Genomic DNA, 16,574 nt, shown 5'->3' with positions numbered 1-16,574 from the left:
AAGTAATTCTTAGGGCCTTTTTTCTACATTTTTTCAGTAGGCCGCAACACTGTGAATTCTTTGTATAAAATACCAGTTTGCTATGATGCTCACCAACATGCCCACTGTAACCATTAGAGTCCTTTATGTCTTTAAAAATCTTCTGTGAATTCCAGCTGACTTGTCAAACTCTTGCTTCTCTGGCCTAATACTAACTTCTATTTTTTTTTTTTTTTTTTAGCAACATGGCATTCCAACAAACATGGGTTATGCAGTGGCTCCGCATCACTCAGGTGTCTACCCAGTACATGTGCAGCTTTATGAAGCCTGGAAAAGGGTATGGGGCATTAAAGTTACAAGCACTGAAGAATACCCTCATCTGAAACCTGCCCGTTACAGACATGGCTTTGTGCACAATGGGATAATGGTAATTATATTCATGACCTTGCATGGTTGCATATCTTTCATACCTGAATATATAGCTTTATTATATTTATGTTTTACTTAAACTGATGTTAGGTAAAAGGTTGAGCACTAACGACTCTCCTAGTTGTAGAAAGAAATACACAGACACACACAGTGGAATGATCTTAGAAAATAACAAGCCTGATAAATAAATATCTGAACTCGTATATGTCCAGGATTTCCATAACCTTATGGTAGACTGGTTATTACTAAACCAACCTAGGAAAATGTCTTCACACATATTTATTATATATTTACATTATTAATAAATTGTATTACTGGCAATGTAAATCACTTTAGAACTGGCAATATATTTCTATCCCTCCGTATAGATAGATGGCTGTTGTTTTTAGAGTGTTCACTTGGTTTAATGTGGTCTATGGGACATATTTACAAACATTTGTAACTGGAATATGACAGCTGGTGAATACCCAGCAATTTGTAACTATAATAGCTCATTTTTTAGACATTCTAACATTAGTAAATGTGCTGGCTAGGGCACATTAGTAAATGTGCTGGGTTAAATGTTTTTAACCCAGCTTCAGTATTTGAACTGGTAATTATATTGTTCATTCAGAAAATGGTAATAAAAAAAATGTGCACCCCCCTTTCCTAATGCAGTCAAACTGAAATGCCATACAGAAGGGCTAGTCATTAGAGTTGAGCGGACACCTGGATGTCCGTGTTCGGCGGGTTTGGCCGAACTTGAAAAAAAAGTCCGGGTCCTTGTCCCGGACGTTTTCCGAACTTTACCCGGACACCGAACCCCATTAAAGTCAATGGGGACCCGAACTTTCAGGCACTAAAATGGCTCTAAAACACCAATGGAAAGGGCTAGAGTGCTGCAAATGGCAGCAAAACGTAGTTAAGAGCATGGCGAGTGCTCTGCAAACAAATGTGGATAGGGAAATAACTTAAAACAACAAAAAAATAAAACAATGTTCTTCATCTGTGAAGGACGAGGCCCATATGGAGTAGGAGGGAGGTTGAGGTGGTGGTGGATGTGGCGGTGTCATAGGCATGCGCACAGGGTGTGCCAGGTGTGCCTGGGCACACCCTAGTCACCTAGGGCACATTAGCATTATCGCCATGTTTGCCAGTGAGGAGATGGGAAAGATCTCCCTCGGACCTGCTCTGCCATAAGAAAAGTGCCACACACTTCTATTTCACTTTGCCAGCAGGGAGAGTAATGTACCGGGGCCATATACATGTAGGCAAACACATGCATGTGTATTTAAACTTTGGGGTTCACACCCTAATGCAATAGGCTGCGCACACCTATGGGCGGTGTAGGTGGAAGCGGCGGTGGAGGAGAACGAGGTAGCCAACACTGCTTTTTTTCAGTCATTTTAAATGAGGGTACACCCCAAAAGAGTGAGAAAGATCAAAAATAGAACAATGGCTGGGTAAGGTCGGTATCCATCGCTATTCTGCACAAGGTACGGAAAAGTCCTGTGGGATCCATGCCTGGTTCATTTTAATGAACGTGAGCTTGTCCACATTGTCTCTGGACAGGCGGCTGCGCTTGTCTGTGATAACGCCCCCAGCCGTGCTAAATACACGTTCAGATAATACACTGGCTGCAGGGCATGCCAGCACCTCCAAGGCGTAAAGGGCAAGCTCAGGCCATGTGCCCAATTTGGAGACCCAGAAGTTGAAGGGGGCAGACCCGTCATTCACTACATGTAGGCGTGTGCACACATACTGCTCCACCATGTTGGTGAAATGCTGCCTCCTGCTAATACGTTCCATATGAGCTGCTGGTGCTGCTGTTTGTTGTGGCATGCTGACAAAGATTTTCCACATTTCGGCCATGCTAACCCTGCCTTCTGAGGTGCTGGTGGTGCCCTGGTTGCGTTGGCGACCTCTTCCTCCTCCTCCTCTGCCTTGGCCTTGTGCTTCCACTGTGGTCCCGCTGTCAGGTGGGAATGCCAGCAGCATCGCGTCTACCAGCGTGCGCTTGTACTCGCGCATCTTGCGATCGTGCTAAAGTGAGTGAATTAAGGACGGTACGTTGTCCTTGTAACGGGGATCCAGCAGCGTGGCCACCCAGTAATCAGCACAAGTTAGAATGTGGGCAACTCGGCGGTCATTGTGGAGACACTGCAGCATGTAATCGCTCATGTGTGCCAGGCTGCGCAGAGGCAACGAAAGGCTGTCCTCTGTGGGAGGTGTATCGTCTGTGTCCTCTGTATCCCCCCAGCCACGCACCAGTGATGGCCATGAGCTAGCCTGGGTGCCACCCTGCTGTGAACATGGTTCCATCTCCTCCTCCTTATCCTCCTCATCCTCCAGAACTGTGCCCCTGCTGGACAATTGTGTCCCTGGCGTTTGTGGGTGCAGGAACCCACCCTTGGAGCCACTTGCGAATGACTGCCCTGAAAGCCTTGGAAATGTTAACTCTTCATCCTCCTCTTCCTCCTCCTCCTCCTCCTCATCCTGTGCCACATCCTCTTCCATCATCGCCCGAATCGTTTTTTGAAGGAGGCATAGAAGTGGGATAGTTAAGCTGACAACGGTGTTATCGGCACTGGCCATGTTGGTGCAGTACTCAAAACAGCGCAACAAGGCACACGGGTCTCGCATGGAGGCCCAGTTATTGGTGGTGAAGTGGTGCTGTTCCGCAGAGCGACTCACGCGTGCGTGCTGCAGCTGAAACTCCACTATGGCCTGCTGCTGCTCGCACAGTCTTTCCAGCATGTGCAAGGTGGAGCTCCACCTTGTGGGCACGTCACATATGAGGCGGTGAGCGGGAAGGCCGAAGTTATGCTGCAGCACTGACAGGCGAGCAGCAGCAGGGTGAGAACGCCGAAAGTGCGCACAGACGGCCCGCACTTTCTGCAGCAGCTCTGACATATCGGGGTAATTTTTAAGGAGCCTCTGCACCACCAAATTCAGCACATGCTCCAGGCAAGGGATGTGCGTCAAACCGGCTAGGCCCAGAGCTGATATGAGATTTCGCCCGTTATCGCACACCACCAGGCCGGGCTTGAGGCTCGCTGGCAGCAACCACTCATTTGTCTGCTGTTCCATGCTCCTCCACAACTCCTGCGCGGTGTGTGGTTTTTCCCCCAAACAGGCAAGTTTTAAAACTGCCTGCTGTCGTTTACCCCTGGCCGTGCTGAAGTTGGTGGTGAAGGTATTACGCTGACCGGATGAGGACGAGGTAGAGGATGAGGAAGCGGAGTAAGAGGAGTTAGGAACAGGAGGCAAACTGAAGCCCCCTGCAATCCTCGGTGGTGGAAGGACATGCGCCAAATTGCTATCCGCCTCAGGCCCATCCACCACTGCATTTACCCAGTGTGCCGTTAGGGAGATATAACGCCCCTGACCGTGCTTACTGGTCCACGTATGGGTAGTTAGGTGGACCTTGGCACAGATGGCGTTGCGCAGTGCACACCTGATTTTTTCCCCCACTTGTTTATGCAGGGAAGGGATGGCTTGCCTGGAAAAGTAGTGGCGGCTGGGCACGACGTACTGTGGGACAGCCACCGACATAAGGCTTTTAAAACTGTGCGTCTCCACCAGACGGAATGACAGCATTTCAAAGGCCAAGAATTTTAAAATGCTGGCATTCAGGGCCAGGGATCACGGGTGGGTAGGGGGGTACTTCCTCTTCCTCTGAAGTGTTTGGGAGATAGAAAGCTGAACGCTTCCACGGGACATTGTGGAGATGATTGGTGACCCAGGTGGTGGTGTTGCTGACAGATCGTCTGTTTGCGGGGTGGCAGGTGCCGGTGTCACTACAGATGTGGATGGAGAGGCCGAGACTGCAGCAGAAGAGGAAGCAGGAGGAGCCAGAGACCTTTCTTGGTTTTGAAGGTGTCTACTCCACTGCAGCTCGTGCTTTGCACTTAGATGCCTGATCATGCAGGTTGTGCTCAGGTTGAGAAGGTTTATGCCTCGCTTCAGGCTCTGATTGCACAGGGTGCAAACCACTCGTGTCCTGTCATCAGCACATTTTCTGAAGAACTTCCACGCTAGAGAACTCCTTTGAGCTGGCTTTGGTGCGCTCGTTCCCTTGCTGCGTTGGGCAGTAGCAGGCGTAGTGTCTAGGGCATGGCCGCTCTGCTTCTGCACCCTGCTCCCTGTTCTGCTGTGCTGGTGGCTCTGTGCGACCACCGCCTCTTCCTCCAAACTACTCAGGTCACCTGCATGACCTTCATTCCATGTGGGGTCGAGGACCTCATCGTCCTAAACATCATCTTCCACCCAGTCTTCACCCCTGCCCTCCTTGTCGGTCTCCACAATTCTGAATGCCGCAGCAGTTGGCACCAGCGTTTCGTCATCATCGGAGACGTGCTGCGATGGTCCTTCCATGTACTCATCTTGAGAAATAAGTGGTTGGGCATCGCTGCACTCAATCTCTTCCACTTCTGGGGCAGGGCTAGGTGGATGGCCCTGGAAAACCCTGCTGACAGAGTCATCAAAAAGAAGAAGAGACTGCTGCATGACTTGGGGCTCAGACTGCTTGCCTGATTTGCAAGGGGGTGAGGTGAAAGACGGTTGGACATTGGCTGCAGGTGCCAACTCTGACCTTTCTGCAGTAGACTGGGTGGGAGACAATGTGAAGGAACTGGAGGCACTGTCAGCAACCCAATCTACTATCGCCTGTACTTCTTCTGGCCTCATCACTTCTAGAGCGCATGATGCCCTACCAAATACTGCTGCAGGTTCTGTCGCCTACTCACACTTAAGGAAGGTGTTTCACTTGTGCGTGTAGCTGGCACAGATCAACCACATCCTCTCCTTGCAACAGGAGCTCTACCAGCAGCACCACGACCCAGGCCACGGCCCCTATTTGACGGTCTCCTCATATTTCTGTAATTTATGATCTTGCCCTAGAAAGGTGTTTATTGAATAGCGGAACAAAACAACAACAGTATCGCACGGGTGTATCTCACAGTCAAATATGCAAACTATGCCGCAATTTAATTTTTTTTTACCCCAAAAGAGTGTATATTGAATAGCGGAATAGAAAAAAGGATAAAAAACGGTGTATCTCACATGTACAAACACAGACTAGGCCCAGATTAAAATTTTTTGTACCCTAAAGGGAGGATGAGGAAGAGGAGAAGGAGGAGCTCGGAACAGGAGGCAAACTGAAGCGCCCTGCAATCCTTGGCGGTGGAAGGAGATGCGCCAAACAAATTTAAAAGGTGTATCTCACACGTACCGATACAGACTATGCCGTAATTTAATTTTTTTACACTCAAAAAGGGTGTATTTTGAATAGCGGAATAGGAAAAATTTTAGAATACGGTGTATCTCACACATACAAACACAGACTAGGCCCCGATTGCAATTTTTTGTACCCTAAAGGCAGGATGAGGAAGAGGAGTAGGAGGAATTGGGAATAGGAGGCAAACTGAAGAGCCCTGCAATCCTCGGTGGTGGAAGGAGATGCGCCGAACAAATTTAAAAAGGTGTATCTCACATGTACCGATACAGACTATGCCGTAATTTAATTTTTTACACTCAAACAGGGTGCATATTGAATAGCGGAATAGGAAACATTTTACAAAACGGTGGTGTATCTCACACGTACAAACACAGACTAGGCCCCGATTACAATTTTTTGTACCCTAAAGGCAGGATGAGGAGTAGGAGGAGGTCCGAACCGGAGGCAAAATGAAGCACCCTGCAATCCTCGGCGGTATGAGATGCGCCCCAAAAAATTGGAAAGGTGTATCTCGCGCGTACCGATACAGACTATCCCGCAATTTAATTGTTTTTACCCCAAGGGTGTAGATTGAATAGCGGAATAGAAAATATGATATCAAAAGGTGTGTGTATCTCACACGTACAGACCCAGACTAGGCCCCGATTACTATTTTTTGTACCCCCAAAGGCAGGATGAGGAGTAGGAGGAGGTCCGAACAGGAGGCAAACTGAAGCACCCTGCAATCCTCGGCGGTATGAGATGCGCCCCAAAAATTGGAAAGGTGTATCTCACACGTACCGATACAGACTATCCCGCAATTTAATTGTTTTTACCCCAAAGGTGTAGATTGAATAGCGGAATAGAAAATATGATATCAAAAGGTGTATGTATCTCACACGTACAGACCCAGACTAGGCCCAAATTACTATTTTTTGTACCCCCAAAGGCAGGATGAGGAGTAGGAAGGAGTTTGGACCAGGCGGGAGGCACACTGAAGCACCCTGCAATCCTCGGCAGTATGAGATGCGCCCCAAAAATTGAAAAGGTGTATCTCACAAGTACCGAAACAGACTATCCCACAATTTAATTGTTTTTACCCCAAAGGTGTAGATTGAATAGCGGAATAGAAAATATGATATCAAAAGGTGTATGTATCTCACACGTACAGACCGAGACTAGGCCCAAATTACTATTTTTTGTACCCCCAAAGGCAGGATGAGGAGTAGGAGGAGTTCGGAACAGGCAGGAGGCACACTGAAGCACCCTGCAATCCTCGGCGGTATGAGATGCGCCCCAAAAATTGGAAAGGTGTATCTCACACATACCGATACAGACTATCCCGCAATTTAATTGTTTTTACCCCAAAGGTGTAGATTGAATAGCGGAATAGAAAATATGATATCAAAAGGTGTATGTATCTCACACGTACAGACCCAGACTAGGCCCAAATTACTATTTTTTGTACCCCCAAAGGCAGGATGAGGAGTAGGAGGAGTTCGGAACAGGCAGGAGGCACACTGAAGCACCCTGCAATCCTCGGCGGTATGAGATGCGCCCCAAAAATTGGAAAGGTGTATCTCACACGTACCGATACAGACTATCCCGCAATTTAATTGTTTTTACCCCAAAGGTGTAGATTGAATAGCGGAATAGAAAATATGATATCAAAAGGTGTATGTATCTCACACGTACAGACCCAGACTAGGCCCAAATTACTATTTTTTTTACCCCCAAAGGCAGGATGAGGAGTAGGAGGAGTTCGGAACAGGAAGGAGGCACACTGAAGCACCCTGCAATCCTCGGCGGTATGAGATGCGCCCCAAAAATTGGAAAGGTGTATCTCACACGTACCGATACAGACTATCCCGCAATTTAATTGTTTTTACCCCAAAGGTGTAGATTGAATAGCGGAATAGAAAATATGATATCAAAAGGTGTATGTATCTCAAACGTACAGACCCAGACTAGGCCCAAATTACTATTTTTTGTACCCCCAAAGGCAGGATGAGGAGTAGGAGGAGTTTGGAACAGGCAGGAGGCAGACTGAAGCACCCTACAATCCTCTGCGGTATGAGATGCGCCCCAAAAATTGGAAAGGTGTATCTCACACGTACCGATACAGACTATCCCACAATTTAATTGTTTTTACCCCAAAGGTGTAGATTGAATAGCGGAATAGAAAATATGATATCAAAAGGTGTATGTATCTCACACGTACAGACCCAGACTAGGCCCAAATTACTATTTTTTGTACCCCCAAAGGCAGGATGAGGAGTAGGAGGAGTTCGGAACAGGCAGGAGGCACACTGAAGCACCCTGCAATCCTCGGCGGTATGAGATGCGCCCCAAAAATTGGAAAGGTGTATCTCACACGTACCGATACAGACTATCCCGCAATTTAATTGTTTTTACCCCAAAGGTGTAGATTGAATAGCGGAATAGAAAATATGATATCAAAAGGTGTATGTATCTCACACGTACAGACCCAGACTAGGCCCAAATTACTATTTTTTGTACCCCCAAAGGCAGGATGAGGAGTAGGAGGAGTTCGGAACAGGCAGGAGGCACACTGAAGCACCCTGCAATCCTCGGCGGTATGAGATGCGCCCCAAAAATTGGAAAGGTGTATCTCACACGTACCGATACAGACTATCCCGCAATTTAATTGTTTTTACCCCAAAGGTGTAGATTGAATAGCGGAATAGAAAATATGATATCAAAAGGTGTATGTATCTCACACGTACAGACCCAGACTAGGCCCAAATTACTATTTTTTGTACCCCCAAAGGCAGGATGAGGAGTAGGAGGAGTTCGGAACAGGCAGGAGGCACACTGAAGCACCCTGCAATCCTCGGCGGTATGAGATGCGCCCCAAAAATTGGAAAGGTGTATCTCACACGTACCGATACAGACTATCCCGCAATTTAATTGTTTTTACCCCAAAGGTGTAGATTGAATAGCGGAATAGAAAATATAATATCAAAAGGTGTATGTATCTCAAACGTACAGACCCAGACTAGGCCCAAATTACTATTTTTTGTACCCCCAAAGGCAGGATGAGGAGTAGGAGGAGTTTGGAACAGGCAGAAGGCAGACTGAAGCACCCTACAATCCTCTGCGGTATGAGATGCGCCCCAAAAATTGGAAAGGTGTATCTCACACGTACCGATACAGACTATCCCACAATTTAATTGTTTTTACCCCAAAGGTGTAGATTGAATAGCGGAATAGAAAATATGATATCAAAAGGTGTATGTATCTCACACGTACAGACCCAGACTAGGCCCAAATTACTATTTTTTGTACCCCCAAAGGCAGGATGAGGAGTAGGAGGAGTTCGGAACAGGCAGGAGGCACACTGAAGCACCCTGCAATCCTCGGCGGTATGAGATGCGCCCCAAAAATTGGAAAGGTGTATCTCACACGTACCGATACAGACTATCCCGCAATTTAATTGTTTTTACCCCAAAGGTGTAGATTGAATAGCGGAATAGAAAATATGATATCAAAAGGTGTATGTATCTCACACGTACAGACCCAGACTAGGCCCAAATTACTATTTTTTGTACCCCCAAAGGTAGGATGAGGAGTAGGAGGAGTTTGGAACAGGCAGAAGGCAGACTGAAGCACCCTACAATCCTCTGCGGTATGAGATGCGCCCCAAAAATTGGAAAGGTGTATCTCACACGTACCGATACAGACTATCCCACAATTTAATTGTTTTTACCCCAAAGGTGTAGATTGAATAGCGGAATAGAAAATATGATATCAAAAGGTGTATGTATCTCACACGTACAGACCCAGACTAGGCCCAAATTACTATTTTTTGTACCCCCAAAGGCAGGATGAGGAGTAGGAGGAGTTCGGAACAGGCAGGAGGCACACTGAAGCACCCTGCAATCCTCGGCGGTATGAGATGCGCCCCAAAAATTGGAAAGGTGTATCTCACACGTACCGATACAGACTATCCCGCAATTTAATTGTTTTTACCCCAAAGGTGTAGATTGAATAGCGGAATAGAAAATATGATATCAAAAGGTGTATGTATCTCACACGTACAGACCCAGACTAGGCCCAAATTACTATTTTTTGTACCCCCAAAGGCAGGATGAGGAGTAGGAGGAGTTCGGAACAGGCAGGAGGCACACTGAAGCACCCTGCAATCCTCGGCGGTATGAGATGCGCCCCAAAAATTGGAAAGGTGTATCTCACACGTACCGATACAGACTATCCCGCAATTTAATTGTTTTTACCCCAAAGGTGTAGATTGAATAGCGGAATAGAAAATATGATATCAAAAGGTGTATGTATCTCACACGTACAGACCCAGACTAGGCCCAAATTACTATTTTTTGTACCCCCAAAGGCAGGATGAGGAGTAGGAGGAGTTCGGAACAGGCAGGAGGCACACTGAAGCACCCTGCAATCCTCGGCGGTATGAGATGCGCCCCAAAAATTGGAAAGGTGTATCTCACACATACCGATACAGACTATCCCGCAATTTAATTGTTTTTACCCCAAAGGTGTAGATTGAATAGCGGAATAGAAAATATGATATCAAAAGGTGTATGTATCTCACACGTACAGACCCAGACTAGGCCCAAATTACTATTTTTTGTACCCCCAAAGGCAGGATGAGGAGTAGGAGGAGTTCGGAACAGGCAGGAGGCACACTGAAGCACCCTGCAATCCTCGGCGGTATGAGATGCGCCCCAAAAATTGGAAAGGTGTATCTCACACGTACCGATACAGACTATCCCGCAATTTAATTGTTTTTACCCCAAAGGTGTAGATTGAATAGCGGAATAGAAAATATGATATCAAAAGGTGTATGTATCTCACACGTACAGACCCAGACTAGGCCCAAATTACTATTTTTTTTACCCCCAAAGGCAGGATGAGGAGTAGGAGGAGTTCGGAACAGGAAGGAGGCACACTGAAGCACCCTGCAATCCTCGGCGGTATGAGATGCGCCCCAAAAATTGGAAAGGTGTATCTCACACGTACCGATACAGACTATCCCGCAATTTAATTGTTTTTACCCCAAAGGTGTAGATTGAATAGCGGAATAGAAAATATGATATCAAAAGGTGTATGTATCTCAAACGTACAGACCCAGACTAGGCCCAAATTACTATTTTTTGTACCCCCAAAGGCAGGATGAGGAGTAGGAGGAGTTTGGAACAGGCAGGAGGCAGACTGAAGCACCCTACAATCCTCTGCGGTATGAGATGCGCCCCAAAAATTGGAAAGGTGTATCTCACACGTACCGATACAGACTATCCCACAATTTAATTGTTTTTACCCCAAAGGTGTAGATTGAATAGCGGAATAGAAAATATGATATCAAAAGGTGTATGTATCTCACACGTACAGACCCAGACTAGGCCCAAATTACTATTTTTTGTACCCCCAAAGGCAGGATGAGGAGTAGGAGGAGTTCGGAACAGGCAGGAGGCACACTGAAGCACCCTGCAATCCTCAGCGGTATGAGATGCGCCCCAAAAATTGGAAAGGTGTATCTCACACGTACCGATACAGACTATCCCGCAATTTAATTGTTTTTACCCCAAAGGTGTAGATTGAATAGCGGAATAGAAAATATGATATCAAAAGGTGTATGTATCTCACACGTACAGACCCAGACTAGGCCCAAATTACTATTTTTTGTACCCCCAAAGGCAGGATGAGGAGTAGGAGGAGTTCGGAACAGGCAGGAGGCACACTGAAGCACCCTGCAATCCTCGGCGGTATGAGATGCGCCCCAAAAATTGGAAAGGTGTATCTCACACGTACCGATACAGACTATCCCGCAATTTAATTGTTTTTACCCCAAAGGTGTAGATTGAATAGCGGAATAGAAAATATGATATCAAAAGGTGTATGTATCTCACACGTACAGACCCAGACTAGGCCCAAATTACTATTTTTTGTACCCCCAAAGGCAGGATGAGGAGTAGGAGGAGTTCGGAACAGGCAGGAGGCACACTGAAGCACCCTGCAATCCTCGGCGGTATGAGATGCGCCCCAAAAATTGGAAAGGTGTATCTCACACGTACCGATACAGACTATCCCGCAATTTAATTGTTTTTACCCCAAAGGTGTAGATTGAATAGCGGAATAGAAAATATAATATCAAAAGGTGTATGTATCTCAAACGTACAGACCCAGACTAGGCCCAAATTACTATTTTTTGTACCCCCAAAGGCAGGATGAGGAGTAGGAGGAGTTTGGAACAGGCAGAAGGCAGACTGAAGCACCCTACAATCCTCTGCGGTATGAGATGCGCCCCAAAAATTGGAAAGGTGTATCTCACACGTACCGATACAGACTATCCCACAATTTAATTGTTTTTACCCCAAAGGTGTAGATTGAATAGCGGAATAGAAAATATGATATCAAAAGGTGTATGTATCTCACACGTACAGACCCAGACTAGGCCCAAATTACTATTTTTTGTACCCCCAAAGGCAGGATGAGGAGTAGGAGGAGTTCGGAACAGGCAGGAGGCACACTGAAGCACCCTGCAATCCTCGGCGGTATGAGATGCGCCCCAAAAATTGGAAAGGTGTATCTCACACGTACCGATACAGACTATCCCGCAATTTAATTGTTTTTACCCCAAAGGTGTAGATTGAATAGCGGAATAGAAAATATGATATCAAAAGGTGTATGTATCTCACACGTACAGACCCAGACTAGGCCCAAATTACTATTTTTTGTACCCCCAAAGGCAGGATGAGGAGTAGGAGGAGTTCGGAACAGGCAGGAGGCACACTGAAGCACCCTGCAATCCTCGGCGGTATGAGATGCGCCCCAAAAATTGGAAAGGTGTATCTCACACATACCGATACAGACTATCCCGCAATTTAATTGTTTTTACCCCAAAGGTGTAGATTGAATAGCGGAATAGAAAATATGATATCAAAAGGTGTATGTATCTCACACGTACAGACCCAGACTAGGCCCAAATTACTATTTTTTGTACCCCCAAAGGCAGGATGAGGAGTAGGAGGAGTTCGGAACAGGCAGGAGGCACACTGAAGCACCCTGCAATCCTCGGCGGTATGAGATGCGCCCCAAAAATTGGAAAGGTGTATCTCACACGTACCGATACAGACTATCCCGCAATTTAATTGTTTTTACCCCAAAGGTGTAGATTGAATAGCGGAATAGAAAATATGATATCAAAAGGTGTATGTATCTCACACGTACAGACCCAGACTAGGCCCAAATTACTATTTTTTTTACCCCCAAAGGCAGGATGAGGAGTAGGAGGAGTTCGGAACAGGAAGGAGGCACACTGAAGCACCCTGCAATCCTCGGCGGTATGAGATGCGCCCCAAAAATTGGAAAGGTGTATCTCACACGTACCGATACAGACTATCCCGCAATTTAATTGTTTTTACCCCAAAGGTGTAGATTGAATAGCGGAATAGAAAATATGATATCAAAAGGTGTATGTATCTCAAACGTACAGACCCAGACTAGGCCCAAATTACTATTTTTTGTACCCCCAAAGGCAGGATGAGGAGTAGGAGGAGTTTGGAACAGGCAGGAGGCAGACTGAAGCACCCTACAATCCTCTGCGGTATGAGATGCGCCCCAAAAATTGGAAAGGTGTATCTCACACGTACCGATACAGACTATCCCACAATTTAATTGTTTTTACCCCAAAGGTGTAGATTGAATAGCGGAATAGAAAATATGATATCAAAAGGTGTATGTATCTCACACGTACAGACCCAGACTAGGCCCAAATTACTATTTTTTGTACCCCCAAAGGCAGGATGAGGAGTAGGAGGAGTTCGGAACAGGCAGGAGGCACACTGAAGCACCCTGCAATCCTCAGCGGTATGAGATGCGCCCCAAAAATTGGAAAGGTGTATCTCACACGTACCGATACAGACTATCCCGCAATTTAATTGTTTTTACCCCAAAGGTGTAGATTGAATAGCGGAATAGAAAATATGATATCAAAAGGTGTATGTATCTCACACGTACAGACCCAGACTAGGCCCAAATTACTATTTTTTGTACCCCCAAAGGCAGGATGAGGAGTAGGAGGAGTTCGGAACAGGCAGGAGGCACACTGAAGCACCCTGCAATCCTCGGCGGTATGAGATGCGCCCCAAAAATTGGAAAGGTGTATCTCACACGTACCGATACAGACTATCCCGCAATTTAATTGTTTTTACCCCAAAGGTGTAGATTGAATAGCGGAATAGAAAATATGATATCAAAAGGTGTATGTATCTCACACGTACAGACCCAGACTAGGCCCAAATTACTATTTTTTGTACCCCCAAAGGCAGGATGAGGAGTAGGAGGAGTTCGGAACAGGCAGGAGGCACACTGAAGCACCCTGCAATCCTCGGCGGTATGAGATGCGCCCCAAAAATTGGAAAGGTGTATCTCACACGTACCGATACAGACTATCCCGCAATTTAATTGTTTTTACCCCAAAGGTGTAGATTGAATAGCGGAATAGAAAATATAATATCAAAAGGTGTATGTATCTCAAACGTACAGACCCAGACTAGGCCCAAATTACTATTTTTTGTACCCCCAAAGGCAGGATGAGGAGTAGGAGGAGTTTGGAACAGGCAGAAGGCAGACTAAAGCACCCTACAATCCTCTGCGGTATGAGATGCGCCCCAAAAATTGGAAAGGTGTATCTCACACGTACCGATACAGACTATCCCACAATTTAATTGTTTTTACCCCAAAGGTGTAGATTGAATAGCGGAATAGAAAATATGATATCAAAAGGTGTATGTATCTCACACGTACAGACCCAGACTAGGCCCAAATTACTATTTTTTGTACCCCCAAAGGCAGGATGAGGAGTAGGAGGAGTTCGGAACAGGCAGGAGGCACACTGAAGCACCCTGCAATCCTCGGCGGTATGAGATGCGCCCCAAAAATTGGAAAGGTGTATCTCACACGTACCGATACAGACTATCCCGCAATTTAATTGTTTTTACCCCAAAGGTGTAGATTGAATAGCGGAATAGAAAATATGATATCAAAAGGTGTATGTATCTCACACGTACAGACCCAGACTAGGCCCAAATTACTATTTTATGTACCCCCAAAGGCAGGATGAGGAGTAGGAGGAGTTCGGAACAGGCAGGAGGCACACTGAAGCACCCTGCAATCCTCGGCGGTATGAGATGCGCCCCAAAAATTGGAAAGGTGTATCTCACACGTACCGATACAGACTATCCCGCAATTTAATTGTTTTTACCCCAAAGGTGTAGATTGAATAGCGGAATAGAAAATATGATATCAAAAGGTGTATGTATCTCACACGTACAGACCCAGACTAGGCCCAAATTACTATTTTTTGTACCCCCAAAGGCAGGATGAGGAGTAGGAGGAGTTCGGAACAGGCAGGAGGCACACTGAAGCACCCTGCAATCCTCGGCGGTATGAGATGCGCCCCAAAAATTGGAAAGGTGTATCTCACACGTACCGATACAGACTATCCCGCAATTTAATTGTTTTTACCCCAAAGGTGTAGATTGAATAGCGGAATAGAAAATATGATATCAAAAGGTGTATGTATCTCACACGTACAGACCCAGACTAGGCCCAAATTACTATTTTTTGTACCCCCAAAGGCAGGATGAGGAGTAGGAGGAGTTCGGAACAGGCAGGAGGCACACTGAAGCACCCTGCAATCCTCGGCGGTATGAGATGCGCCCCAAAAATTGGAAAGGTGTATCTCACACGTACCGATACAGACTATCCCGCAATTTAATTGTTTTTACCCCAAAGGTGTAGATTGAATAGCGGAATAGAAAATATAATATCAAAAGGTGTATGTATCTCAAACGTACAGACCCAGACTAGGCCCAAATTACTATTTTTTGTACCCCCAAAGGCAGGATGAGGAGTAGGAGGAGTTTGGAACAGGCAGAAGGCAGACTGAAGCACCCTACAATCCTCTGCGGTATGAGATGCGCCCCAAAAATTGGAAAGGTGTATCTCACACGTACCGATACAGACTATCCCACAATTTAATTGTTTTTACCCCAAAGGTGTAGATTGAATAGCGGAATAGAAAATATGATATCAAAAGGTGTATGTATCTCACACGTACAGACCCAGACTAGGCCCAAATTACTATTTTTTGTACCCCCAAAGGCAGGATGAGGAGTAGGAGGAGTTCGGAACAGGCAGGAGGCACACTGAAGCACCCTGCAATCCTCGGCGGTATGAGATGCGCCCCAAAAATTGGAAAGGTGTATCTCACACGTACCGATACAGACTATCCCGCAATTTAATTGTTTTTACCCCAAAGGTGTAGATTGAATAGCGGAATAGAAAATATGATATCAAAAGGTGTATGTATCTCACACGTACAGACCCAGACTAGGCCCAAATTACTATTTTTTGTACCCCCAAAGGCAGGATGAGGAGTAGGAGGAGTTCGGAACAGGCAGGAGGCACACTGAAGCACCCTGCAATCCTCGGCGGTATGAGATGCGCCCCAAAAATTGGAAAGGTGTATCTCACACGTACCGATACAGACTATCCCGCAATTTAATTGTTTTTACCCCAAAGGTGTAGATTGAATAGCGGAATAGAAAATATGATATCAAAAGGTGTATGTATCTCACACGTACAGACCCAGACTAGGCCCAAATTACTATTTTTTGTACCCCCAAAGGCAGGATGAGGAGTAGGAGGAGTTCGGAACAGGCAGGAGGCACACTGAAGCACCCTGCAATCCTCGGCGGTATGAGATGCGCCCCAAAAATTGGAAAGGTGTATCTCACACGTACCGATACAGACTATCCCGCAATTTAATTGTTTTTACCCCAAAGGTGTAGATTGAATAGCGGAATAGAAAATATAATATCAAAAGGTGTATGTATCTCAAACGTACAGACCCAGACTAGGCCCAAATTACTATTTTTTGTACCCCCAAAGGCAGGATGAGGAGTAGGAGGAGTTT

General features: G+C 46.1%; 1 protein-coding gene across 3 annotated transcripts in view; it reads left to right on the top strand.

The window, feature by feature from the left end:
• Positions 1–16,574, top strand: part of LOC309561575 (bifunctional heparan sulfate N-deacetylase/N-sulfotransferase 4-like) — a 565,820-nt gene that overhangs the window by 272,119 nt on the left and 277,127 nt on the right. For all 3 annotated transcript variants that reach the window (XR_014225581.1, XR_014225582.1, XM_082265564.1), the window contains exon 5: positions 221–406. Coding sequence is in view for 1 of the 3 variants with exons in the window: in XM_082265564.1 (XP_082121690.1) it covers positions 221–406 (186 nt within the window). In the remaining 2 variants the exon portion in view is untranslated. The remainder of the gene's footprint in view (positions 1–220; positions 407–16,574) is intronic.

Source organism: Pelophylax lessonae (assembly GCF_965119305.1).
Source record: "Pelophylax lessonae genome assembly, chromosome: 1".
NCBI lineage: Eukaryota > Metazoa > Chordata > Amphibia > Anura > Ranidae > Pelophylax > Pelophylax lessonae.
This window is presented reverse-complemented; position numbering and strand designations above follow the sequence as displayed.